This window comes from Bombyx mori, chromosome 17 (assembly GCF_030269925.1).
Source record: "Bombyx mori chromosome 17, ASM3026992v2".
In the NCBI taxonomy this organism is placed as follows: domain Eukaryota; kingdom Metazoa; phylum Arthropoda; class Insecta; order Lepidoptera; family Bombycidae; genus Bombyx; species Bombyx mori.
The window spans coordinates 11,427,309-11,439,381 of record NC_085123.1 but is presented as its reverse complement, the minus strand read 5'-3'; the positions used below and the strand labels follow the sequence as shown (position 1 = coordinate 11,439,381).

General features: G+C 40.2%; 1 protein-coding gene across 1 annotated transcript; it reads left to right on the top strand.

Moving 5' to 3' along the window:
• The first annotated feature begins 5,410 nt into the window (after positions 1–5,410).
• Positions 5,411–11,182, top strand: LOC101745053 (uncharacterized). The gene is made up of 4 exons (XM_021352134.3): positions 5,411–5,584; positions 5,914–6,098; positions 7,971–8,146; positions 10,941–11,182. The coding sequence occupies exons 1-4, from the start codon at positions 5,416–5,418 to the stop codon at positions 11,161–11,163; spliced, it is 753 nt and encodes a 250-aa protein (XP_021207809.2). The 5' UTR covers positions 5,411–5,415; the 3' UTR covers positions 11,164–11,182.
• The last annotated feature ends 891 nt before the right edge of the window (positions 11,183–12,073 follow it).

Genomic DNA, 12,073 nt, shown 5'->3' with positions numbered 1-12,073 from the left:
AGATTCGAACACCGGTACATCGCTCAACACGAATGCACCGGACGTCTTATCCTTTAGGCCACGACGACTTACATCATCAGACATAATAATTTCATCGTTAAAAACAGACATTCTCCGTACCTTTTCATAATGACTAATTATCATTCCCAACAGAGAAACGTATTCAGTTAATTTCTGCAACAACTCTCGCAAAAGTTCTAAAATAAACTTAAAAACTTTAAGTTAAATGTTCCTTCTGCAAAAACACTTGTTACTGAAGTCAAAGTAAGATATGACAACTTTGTCAAAAGCCAAACGTACGAAGAGTGACTGCGAGATACGTTCACAAACCCGAAAGCTGGAGCTCGTTAAGAGGTTCGCCTGAAGCCAACCGAAGTTAGTGAGTCCAGAAATTAATTCACAGTAGTTTTCGTGTTAGTAATCTCCGGAGTACTAAGAAACATTATAAAACACAGGGTTGAAGAAATGCAAATAAATTTTGATATGTAACATTTACTTTCGTTTATCTAACAAATATTTGTAAGAGTTTTTTTTTTATTATTGCTTAGATGGGTGGACGAGCTCGCAGCCAACCTGGTGTTAAGTGGTTACTGGAGCCCATAGACATCTACAACGTAAATGCGCCACCCACCTCGAGATATAAGTTCTAAGGTCTCAGTATAGTTAAAACGGCAACCCCACCCTTCGAACCGAAACGCATTACTGCTTCACGGCGGAAATAAGCGGGGTGGTGGTACCTACCCGTGCAGATTCCCAAGAGGTCCTACCACCAGTGATTACGCAAATTATAATTTTGCGGATTTAATTTTTATTACACGATGCTATTCCTTCACCGTGGAAGTCAATCGTGAACATTTGTTGAGTACGTATTTCATTAGAAAAATTGGTACCCGCCTGCGGGATTTAAACTACGGTGCATCGCTACATACGAATGCAATAAGTAACTATGCTGCTAAACTGAAAACTAACGCAGTAATAAAAGCCAAATGATTAATTTTTAAGTTTAATTAATCATTGTACTTCAATAGCGAAATGTTCTACGTGATCTACCCGTTATATTCTGTGTTTAGACGTGAGAATCCAATAAATCTACTAATAAAACCGGTTTGCAATCTCAAAAAGCACTATTTTTATGTTGCAGTACAATTACAACAAAAAAACATTATCTCTCCACTACAAATTACACACTATCTATACTAAAAAAATAAAGGAATGAAAAAGAAAGAAATGAAATAAAAAAAGAAAGAAAATAATAATGAATACATTTGGTGAAAACTTATTAAGAAAACTTATGAGGCCAGTGAGGCCAGACCAATGAGTTTGAATAATGCGTTTATAAAAATTTGAACTCGGATATCGAAACAAAGCACGAGTACCGCGTGTTGAAATCTTTTTAGATGTCACTAATGCTTTTTATATTCTACGCTAGATATTAAAACGTAAATATACGAGTAACGACACCTCAGTGTTGGCATATAGACAGAAAAAATAATATTAAGTTTAAAAGCGTTAGTTTTATATTATCTAATCTAAATATTCCACTCCTTATGTTTTCTCTGTATCTCAACGCTCACGCTGTTCAAATATGGACACTCGAATAAAATGTGCCCTTCGAAGGAAATTGAAAATCAAAAATGTAGTAGATCTCATGAAAACTGTAACACGAATTCGTCGTGACGTAAAGAATAAGACGCCTGATGAATTCGTATCGAGCGATGCGAATGTGCCGGTATTCGTTTTGCCTGTGTTCTGAACACAAGTTCTTTTTTTTATTTTATTGATAGATGTGTGGACGAGCTCCCAGCCCACCTGGTGTTAAGTGGTTACTGGAGCCCATAGACATCTACAACGTAAATGCGCCACCCACCTTGAGATATAAGTTGTAAGGTCTCAGTATAGTTACAACGGCTGCCCCACCCTTCAAACCGAAACGTATTACTGCTTCACGGCAGAAATAGGCAGGGCGGTGGTACCTACCCGCGCGGACTCACAACAGGTCCTACCACCAGTAATTACGCACATTATAATTTTGCGGGTTTTACTTTTATTACACGACTAGCGACCCGCCCTCGCTTCGCTTCGGAAACATTAAAACACACATGAAGCCAAAAAATAAAAAAAATAAAATAAAATAAAAATAGCCTATGTTCATCAGGGACAATGTCGGCTTCTAATGGGAAAAGAATTTTTCAAGTCGGTCCAGTAGTTTTGGAGCCTATTCGAAACAAACAAACAAACAAACAAACAAATCTTTCCTCTTTAAAATATTAGTATAGATGTTATTCCTTCACCGTGGAAGTCAATCGTGAACATTGGTTGAGTACGTATTTCATCAGAAAAATTGGTGCCCGCCTGCAGGATTCGAACACCGGTGCATCGCTTCAACACGAATGCACCGGACGTCTTATCTTTTAGGCCACGACGACTTCTCACGAAAAACTTCCACAATGAAGGAATAATAAAATTATAAGGAATAATAAATATCCGATGTGGCATATATATTTTCAGATGTGGCATATACATCGATTTCTAAAGTTACTTACCATCCTTTCATTATTAAATTTTAAAATGAATTGTTCGTAACTTGATCATGAAAAAATAAATCATCATCATCTTAGGCATTACAGCCCAGGGTGGGCCTTAGCCTGGTCCAGTATGTCTCTCCAGACTGCTCTGTTCAGGGCTTTCTCCTTCCAGTTCTTGACGCCGATATTTTTGAGGTCGCGCTCCACGCCATCCAACCATCGGAGTTTGGGTCTGCCACGACTTCTGCGGCCCTCTGGTTTGCCATAGAGCAATTGTCTCGGCATTCTGGTACTCTCCATTCCAACCACATGTCCTGCCCATCCAAAAAATAAATTGGAACGAAGTTATTCAGCCTATCAATATCCAGTAGAAGCTAATAATATTCTTCTTTATGCCCTTATTCCAGATTATGTAGGGTCAGCGGAGCATGTCCTCTTATAATGATGTGTCGGAATTTGAAATAAGTTTTACTCCCCGCCATAACATACTGTTACACCGGTAAGAGTAACACCATCTATCTCCGAATAGTCGAATTAATATCGAAGAATCTAGCACCTAGAACGCTCGAGAAGTACAAACTCCATCTATTGTCAGAAAGCGAAAACACATTGCAAGAGATGTGTGAAATATTCTCGATAATTCTAGGGCTGTGTGGCATCGGCTATAAAAGCGTTGCAGAGATGGCACGCAGCTAGTAATCAGAACTTCTCGAAGCGAAACAGCGAACGGATCACCTGAAGCAAATCGGAAGAAGCAAACTGAACTTAAAGTGTTTCTGTAGTGTTTTAAGTGTTTTTTTTCACTTTCTCACTTTCAGCACCTGGTCCCTCGTTTGTTGGGGGTGGCCGGCGCGTTAAGCCGGCTTCTGCCCAACGTCGGGGGGCCTGACCAGGACCGTATAGAGACGCGCCGTCTCTATACGGGGGTGGTGCGATCAATGGCCCTATACGGGGCACCCGTGTGGGGCCAGTCCCTGGCCGTGGGGGTAGCGAAGTTGCTGCAACGGCCGCAACGCACCATCGCGGTCAGGGTCATCCGTGGTTATCGCACCATCTCTTTTGAGGCGGCGTGTGTACTGGCTGGGACGCCGCCTTGGGTCCTGGAGGCGGAGGCGCTCGCCGCTTACTATCAGTGGCGAGCTAACCTTCGTGCTCGGGGCGTAGCGCGTCCCAGCCCCAGTGTGGTCAGAGCGCGGAGGGCCCAATCTCGGCGGTCCGTGCTGGAGGCATGGTCCAGGCGGCTGGCCGATCCTTCAGCTGGTCGTAGGACCGTCGAGACGATTCGCCCGATTCTTGTGGATTGGGTGAATCGTGACAGAGGACGCCTCACTTTCCGGCTCACGCAGGTGCTCACTGGGCATGGTTGCTTCGGTGAGTTCCTGCACCGGATCGGAGCCGAGCCGACGGCAGAGTGTTACCATTGTGGTTGCGACTTGGACACGGCGGAGCACACGCTCGTTGCCTGCCCCGCATGGGAGGGATGGCGCCGTGTCCTCGTCGCAAAAATAGGAAACGACTTGTCGTTGCCGAGTGTTGTGGCATCGATGCTCGGCAGCGACGAGTCGTGGAAGGCGATGCTCGACTTCTGCGAGTGCACCATCTCGCAGAAGGAGGCGGCGGGGCGCGTTAGGGACGCGCATGCCCGCCGCCGTCGAGCGGGGGCCAGGGAGGCGGATCTCGCCCTAGCCCTGGCCCTCTAAGTGTTTCGGGTCCCCCTCATATGTCGGTCTGGGGCCCGGCGAAGGGGGCCTAAGAAGACGACGTGCAAGCTGCTCTGCACGCGTTTTATGCAAGAGCATCCGGGTGATGGAAGGCCGGCTATCCTCGACCCACGCTGGTTCTGACCCAGCGGGGTATTTCACTCTCCTCCCCTTGCCTTTTCATGAGTTCTGTCTCATGCGAGGGTTGGACGTTGGTTGTTGAGCGACAGGAGGTTTTAGTCGGTTCGACTCCGACATGCCCCACTCTCCATCCCCAGTGGAGGGTGGGAGTCCGGCGATTTCCTCCTGATAAAAAAAAAACAAAAAAAATTTTTTTTTTTTTTTTTTTGTGATGGGTGGACGAGCTCCACAGTTGAATGAACACGAGTTGAATACAGTTTCTAGTTGTATTTTGGTGAAATTTTATTTATCCCGAACCCTAGCGCGTATATAGACAATTATAGATACTGATATATGGATTCTATAATTTGCATTTTAGTTATTCAGACTAAAAGTTAGATTCTCAAATGCTAAAAAGAAAAATATGTCATAAATAATAGAAAATAAGGTGTGGATTTTCAGTCCCGCTGGGGCACTCATTCAGAGCGCTTCTATACCACTCCGCTTGAACCGAATATCACACCATAGTCCAGGAACTCCTTTATTATCAGGTGGTCTGGCGTGTAAGGGAGCTATGTTGTGGAGATGCTCGTGAGATTCAGAGACAGTCCGCTCGGACATAGCACAACCTAGCCTCCGAATGAGCTTCTCGAGCGACTGACTCCACTCCCAGATCCGGCTCCGACTATAGTGGGAAGAGAAAGGTCCTGCTAGACCTACAACCTCACCCGCGAAAGGTCCGGGGAAAGGGGTGACACCAGGCCTTGGCTGCGTAAGTGATACGGGAACGAACATACGTTTTGTAGATAGCGAGTTTAGTCCTGACCGGTAACCTGGAGGCTAAGGCCGGCCGGAGGAGGAATCTCACGTGGTGAGATGCTGCCAAGCATAGCCGCGAATCAATAATTTAATGTACATATTATGTATATGCAAAATGAACCGAACCATTATGACGGCAAATGACATGCTTGAAGAAAGGTTTGCCTTTGTAATCATTTTAATTTGTTTGAATAAAACATGTACTCCGAAAGTATTTAAACAGCGTTCAGGTGTTTCATTGACTATTCAAAATGTTTTCACCGCATGGATCGGAGGAGTGGTTAAAATTTTCGAAGATCAGAAAAGATGGAACAATTCTAAATTTTTCCATTCAAACACTACCAGAAAATAGATTTGACGAATTTATGGATTTCAAAATCAAATACTACGTACAGCAAGAGGCTATTCATGTAGCTTCAGGCAAGAATAAATCTTTGCTTTTACTTTTTGTTCACTAACTTTTTAGTACGTATCTTCGCTTTATGTTTTTAACGTCAAACTGAAACCTCTCTTACACCTTGAGTACGGGACGATCTGATATGCCTCATCTCTATCTTTCTTTGCGATACCGTTAAGAAACACCTAAGGTCCTATGTTAGACAGAGGTCTACTGTCAACGCATCACCTGACCGTAGATGAAAACACATCGATACCCAAGAGGATGATATCCAAAATATTAAGAGGCTAGAGGAATTAAGAGGAAGAGTTTTCATAAAACTAAAATTACAAAACAGCATTTTCTGTTACAGGTATTGCAAACAACGAAAGGGCCTTGGAAGACTATAGACAAGTCTACACGAAGCTGTTGAAGCATCCTTCGATCAAAATAGTTATTTGTTGCCTTGAGAAAGATAATGATCAATCAGAAATAGTAGGATTTTCTATAGTAAAATTGTTGAAAATTGGAGAAAAGCAGAATGAAGTTGTAATTGAGGTCAGTGAGATTATTTTAATATCTAACACTTGACTATTAAAATCTTTAAAATATTTACATTTTTTTTATTGCTTAGATGTGTAGACGAGCTCACAGCCCACCTGGTGTTAAGTGGTTACTGGAGCCCATAGACATCTACAACGTAAATGCACCACACACCTTGAGATATAGTTCTAAGGTCTCAGTATAGTTAGTACGGCTGCCCCACCCTTCAAACCGAAACGCATTACTGCTTCACGACAGAAATAGGCAGAGTGGTGGTACCTACCCGCGCGGACTCACAAGAGGTCCTACCACCAGTGTAATAAGGTTTATATACATACATATATCCACAAACAGAACAGATGAGAAGTCGGTGTTAGGAACGAACAAAAGAGTCCAACTTAAAACTTACTTTCGCAAAAACGTTTCATTGAATAGTCTAATTGTTTTTTTTTAATATTCTGTTTATGGGTAAACGGACTCAAGGTCCACCTTATAATTAATCCTCCACAGAAATCCTTAAACAATTCAACTTAAATGACATATCAGGTTCTTCAGAGAAATTTCCATTCCAATTGTATCATGGATATGACTAACTTTTAAACTGGCGTGTAGGACTTTTCCCAACAGTAGACATAGGAAGAATCGTGATACCTACCTGTACAATTTACAAAATGCCCTATGATCAGATGTTACAGTTTTATTTTTAATTCAAAACCTATGCCTTCATCATGGAAGTCGATCATCAGTTTCATTGATAGTTTAGTTAGAAAATTTTGATTAATTAGAAAAATTTATATGTTAAATTCCTTATTTAGTCGTCTTTATCCCTAATTTTCGTCTGTTATATATGTACGATAACTTAACGTCCAATGTTGTACATTGTACATTTGAAATCTTAATATACCTACGAATAAATAATAAGTCTTAATCGTAGTAATATACACATAAACTGTAATGAGGACATTGACGTAATAAACTCAACAAATACATAAAAAAATTAACGGTACCTTCTGATAATATATAATTAGAATGCAAAGCATAGAATGGAAGATATAATTGGCCAAATTCTAAACAAAGTATTTAAAAGTTTATTAAATACATGATAACAACTCTTTCAGTAAATTTGCTGCCAAAATGAAAATTTAATTTGTTTTTATATGTAATACTTTTGTTACTTGTATTTTAAAGTCTAAGATTTTATGTAGCTGCCATTTGCTTTGCTTGGTCAACTTATTATTTATTTATACAATGCTATCCCTTATAGTTTGTTGAGAGCTATTTAAGCTATCTGCACTTTCGTATCGGTTTGATAAACTAAAATAATATTATAATCTTCTAGATCGTCCGTTAGGCTTTCGGTCCAACAAGTATTGCTTTTTTAGCCCACAAACGTCCATTGTTGGACATAGGCCTCCTCAAACCTCTCCACAACGATTATCCTTTTATTGTGGAATCGGCCGAAATCATGAAGAAACTAGTATCGAACATTCACTAGTGACAAAATGCAATTATCGCGTTTCCTCTAAAGTGGCACAGACAAACATCAGTCATCGAAGAATTTTTGATTCTTAGGAGCCATTACTAATCCATAATATTACAATATCCTGTCAATACATTACATGATCTATTCTATCAATTACATTATCCTGTCTTGTCGTTGTCTTCTCTCGCTGATGGTGGTGAAAACGTTGTCTTAATCCTCAAATTATTTTTCCAACGGAATTAAAACAGATGAAGGCTGACGAATGTAGGTTGTCGGAAACTTAACTTTTCATTTATGGACTGCTGAATGACGAATTTTCTAGTGTCTAACCACACTATTTTACTTTACTATCTCTAACACTATATTATGTATTATGTAAATCTCCATAACTCTACAATTTTCAGCCAAAAACTGAATTAATGAGAAGATTTTTGGAGATCTTTGAACGCTTGGAAAAAATCTTTGTAGTTTCTGATTTGATGAAGCAATACAACATTGATAGTTATTTGGATGATGAAGGACTTGCAACACATCCTGATTACAGAAGCTATGGAATAGCACAAGCATTGATCAAAATAAGGTAACATTTAGAACATGTGTGCACTGAAACTGCACCCGATACAGAAACTTTCTTTTTAGTTTTAAATTTGAATTTTTATGTTATGGAATCTTTAAATACAATTTTTACCAAATTTAAAACGTCCGATTTAGTTGGAAATTGCACAGGTATCAAGAACCGATGACAAACCCATAATTTTATTACTTTTGCTTAAAAATATTATTTAATTTTAGTATAGCTTGCTATTTAAACCGATTTTTATTACATATACTATTTTTACTTATTTTTGAACAATTATTCTGAGTAAAACGATAAATTCGGTGTTCGACTGATAATGGTTAATTGCATATTGACGTGGAACTCGAAGGATTTTTTAAAAAGTTAAAACGACTGTAAAATCATCTACTACATAAATGACTATAACAGGTGATTAATAAGTATTCCTTGCTTTATTAACTTAATAATTTGTGGAATCAGCAAAGTTGGCGAGAGTACATAGACGAAACTGGCGTCCGCTGAAATAGCAGAATGCAATGCACCTCTACTGATTTTTAATTGTATTCTTTTTTAGTAAATTGCGAAATAGCTTTAGAACGTAAAATGTTAAGTTTCGTTTCGTAAGTTAAGTTATATACGTTATATTTTCGTCCCAGATAATTTTATTTTTTTCTATCTGCAATAACTAGGGTACGTAGCTTTTCCTAATTTAGTAACATTATATTAAAAAACGTCCTCTGTATAGAAAGATACAGGAGTACTTTTATGTTAAGAATATTTAAAATTAATTCCGATATAATTGAAACTCACTCGCTGGCGATTTTTTCTCATAATTATTTCATTACTAGCTAATTATTACAGCTAGATTTTTTCTCATAGTGTATTATAATGGCCACACAGACTTAAATGCAAATTTTGGTGAGTCTTAAGCGCTAAAATCACTGAATAACTTTAGTGCAAAATGCTGTTGTGTGTATTTAGACGTGTTTTCAAATTAATGTATAGTCTTAATAGATATGTAACGAGAAAACAATTTGCGCCTGCCGGAATATCATTCACAATGCTATAACAATATACTGTTGCAATATGACTTCAAACAGTGAAGCAGTTACTAATTATATAAATAAGAGTACCCGAATTTTTCTCGCTCACTATTTTCCTTAAGATTATAATTTTAATTTTAATTATTGTGTAATCAAGTAATTACCTTTAACAAATTTTATTATGATCCGAGAAAACAATTTGCGCCTACCGGAATAACATTCACAATGCTATAACAATATACTGTTGCAATATGACTTCAAACAGTGAAGCAGTTACTAATTACTAGAGGTCCCGCAGTAGTCGAAATTCGACTATAATTAATTGGAATTGTAAGCTTGTATACTATTATGATTGTATTTTATAATTCTATAATCACAAATTTCGCCAAGACAGACTACACTATAAAAAATATTAACAAAGACAAACAATATATATTCTATTCTCAATTTGACGCTGGAGTCATGGTCCAGACGGCTGGCCGATCCTTCGGCTGGTCGTAGGACCGTCGAGGCGATTCGCCCGGTTCTTGTGAATTGGGTGAATCGTGACAGAGGACGCCTCACTTTCCGGCTCACGCAGGTGCTCACTGGGCATGGTTGCTTCGGTGAGTTCCTGCACCGGATCGGAGCCGAGCTGACGGCAGAGTGCCACCATTGTGGTTGCGACTTGGACACGGCGGAGCACACGCTCGTCGCCTGCCCCGCATGGGAGGGGTGGCGCCGTGTCCCTGTCGCAAAAATAGGAAACGACTTGTCGTTGCCGGGTGTTGTGGCATAGATGCGTGGTGACGACGAGTCGTGGAAGGTGATGCTCGACTTCTGCGAGTGCACCATCTCGCAGAAGGAGGCGGCGGGTCGCGTGCAAGACGCGCAGGCCCGCCGCCGTCGAGCGGGGGCCAGGGAGGCGGATTTCGCCCAAGCCCTGGCCCTCTAAGTGTTTCGGGTCTCTCTCACATGTCGGCCTGGGGACCTGCGAAGGGGACCTAAGAAGACGACGTGCAAGCTGCTCTGCACGCGTTTTATGCAAGAGCGTCCGGGTGATGGAAGGCCGGCTATCCTCAACCCACGCTGGTTCTGACCCAGCGGGGTATTCCGAGGGTAGACCATTCTAACCGGCGCCATCTAGGCGGGCTTCGGATAGCCTCCCGACCGAGAGGACTGGTGGTCGTGGCACCGACGACCGCCAGTCCGGCGTCCCGAGGGGGAGGGTGATGGGAGAGATGTGCTCCGCACTAAACGCTTCACTTTCCCCCGTTTGCCTTTTCATGAGTTCTGTCTCATGCGAGGTTTGGATGCTGGTTGTTGAGCGACAGGAGGTTTTAGTCGGTTCAACTCCGACATGCCCTGCCCTCCATCCCCAGTGGAGGGCGGAAGTCCGGTGATTTCCTCATGACAAAAAAAAAAAAATCTCAATTTGACAACAGACGTCAAGAACAAAAGTTTGACAATAAATAGTATGCATGCGTGTGTGCGTTAAATACATAGTATGTAGTGTGTGTAATGTTTTTTTATTGATTTAATGTATATTTTATGCATCATTTAAAAAAAATATTAGCATTGTGCACTTCTCTATATTCTCTATAAGTGTAGAAAATTTCATAATCCTCCGTCCGCGCAATTTTCGTAAAAAGGGATACAAAGTTTTTGCTTCACGTATTAATATATAGATATAAGAGTTCCCGAATTTTTCTCGCTCACTATTTTCCTTAAGATTATAATTTTAATTATTGTGTAATCAAGTAATTACATTTAACAAAATTTATTATGATTTATAGAATAATGCTTTGTAAAACTTATGGCGTACCAATGACCGGAGGTTGGGTCACATCGCGCGGAACAGATATAGCTGCTACACGTCAAGGCTGTGTGAAAGTTTTCGAAATTAGCCAAGAGGAATTAGGCAAAAAATTAGGAATCGAACTTCCTGATAATGAAGTAACGCATTACAAATACTACATTGTAAGTCCCTCTTCAGAGAAAAATGTCTGTAAATTATAATATTAAAATCGTTCACGTATGATTTGGTTTTTTTTTTCTTTCTTCTATATACCAGTATAAATAAAATATTAAGATTAAAAATGAAGTTAAGTTGACTCTTAAGCTTCACTCGAGTTGGGTCTTGTCTAGTTTTACGGTTTTCTTGAAACCCCAGGTTTACGTGACTGAACCAAAAAGATGTTTTGAAATTTGATATGATCATCCAATAAGCGTGTTTTAAACTCATACAGAGCGTGTAAAAGTGTTTTGTTTGAAGATGGCTAACCTACGATAAAACGAAAGGGAGCTCTGGAGAGTGGAAATTGGTACAGAGATCGTGAATCCTTTACCCGCTTCGGAAAAACATGTCGAAAAGGTTTATTCGCTGTTTATCTGAATGTTTAGTAGATTGTCTTTATGTATTATATGCCTTTATTTCTGGTTTCCATAGTTACAGGAAATCTTGATTTGGGGTCCATGTTGGATTTGTTCAAAACTATTGTTTATTTTTTTATTACCTATCCGCTTTTAAAAAAATATAATCCGAATTGAGGACCCACTCTTGAAGTCTGTTAAAAGTGTAGTTAGTTCTTTATAGTGAATGAGACCCTGAAATCTATGTTAAGTATTTATATCCTTAGACAAATTGATTTCTGTCCCTGGAATCCATGACATTGGTCTGTATTAGTTAACAGGGACCTTGTTTACTAGGCCACGGTTAATTGATTGATACTCAGAGGGCATAGTGAGCTCCGCGCGAAACGCGTCGGCCCGCCTCAGCCTACCTTGGGTGAGTTCTATCTATTTCATCCGAGGCTTAGACGCGACTTGTTGAACTTAAACGGGATTTAGTTTCTTTTAGGAAGAAAGGATTGCTGGTGTCCCGGAGGCCTTTCTAGTTTCAGGGAGGGATTTAATACTCTCAACTCCT

Coding starts and splice junctions, on each gene's coding strand:
- LOC101745053 (XM_021352134.3), top strand. CDS start 5,416: ATGTTTTCACCGCATGGATCGGAGGAGTGGTTAAAATTTTCGAAGATC. Junction 5,585..5,913: donor GGCTATTCATGTAGCTTCAG/GCAAGAATAAAT, acceptor TTTCTGTTACAG/GTATTGCAAACAACGAAAGG. Junction 6,099..7,970: donor AGAATGAAGTTGTAATTGAG/GTCAGTGAGATT, acceptor TACAATTTTCAG/CCAAAAACTGAATTAATGAG.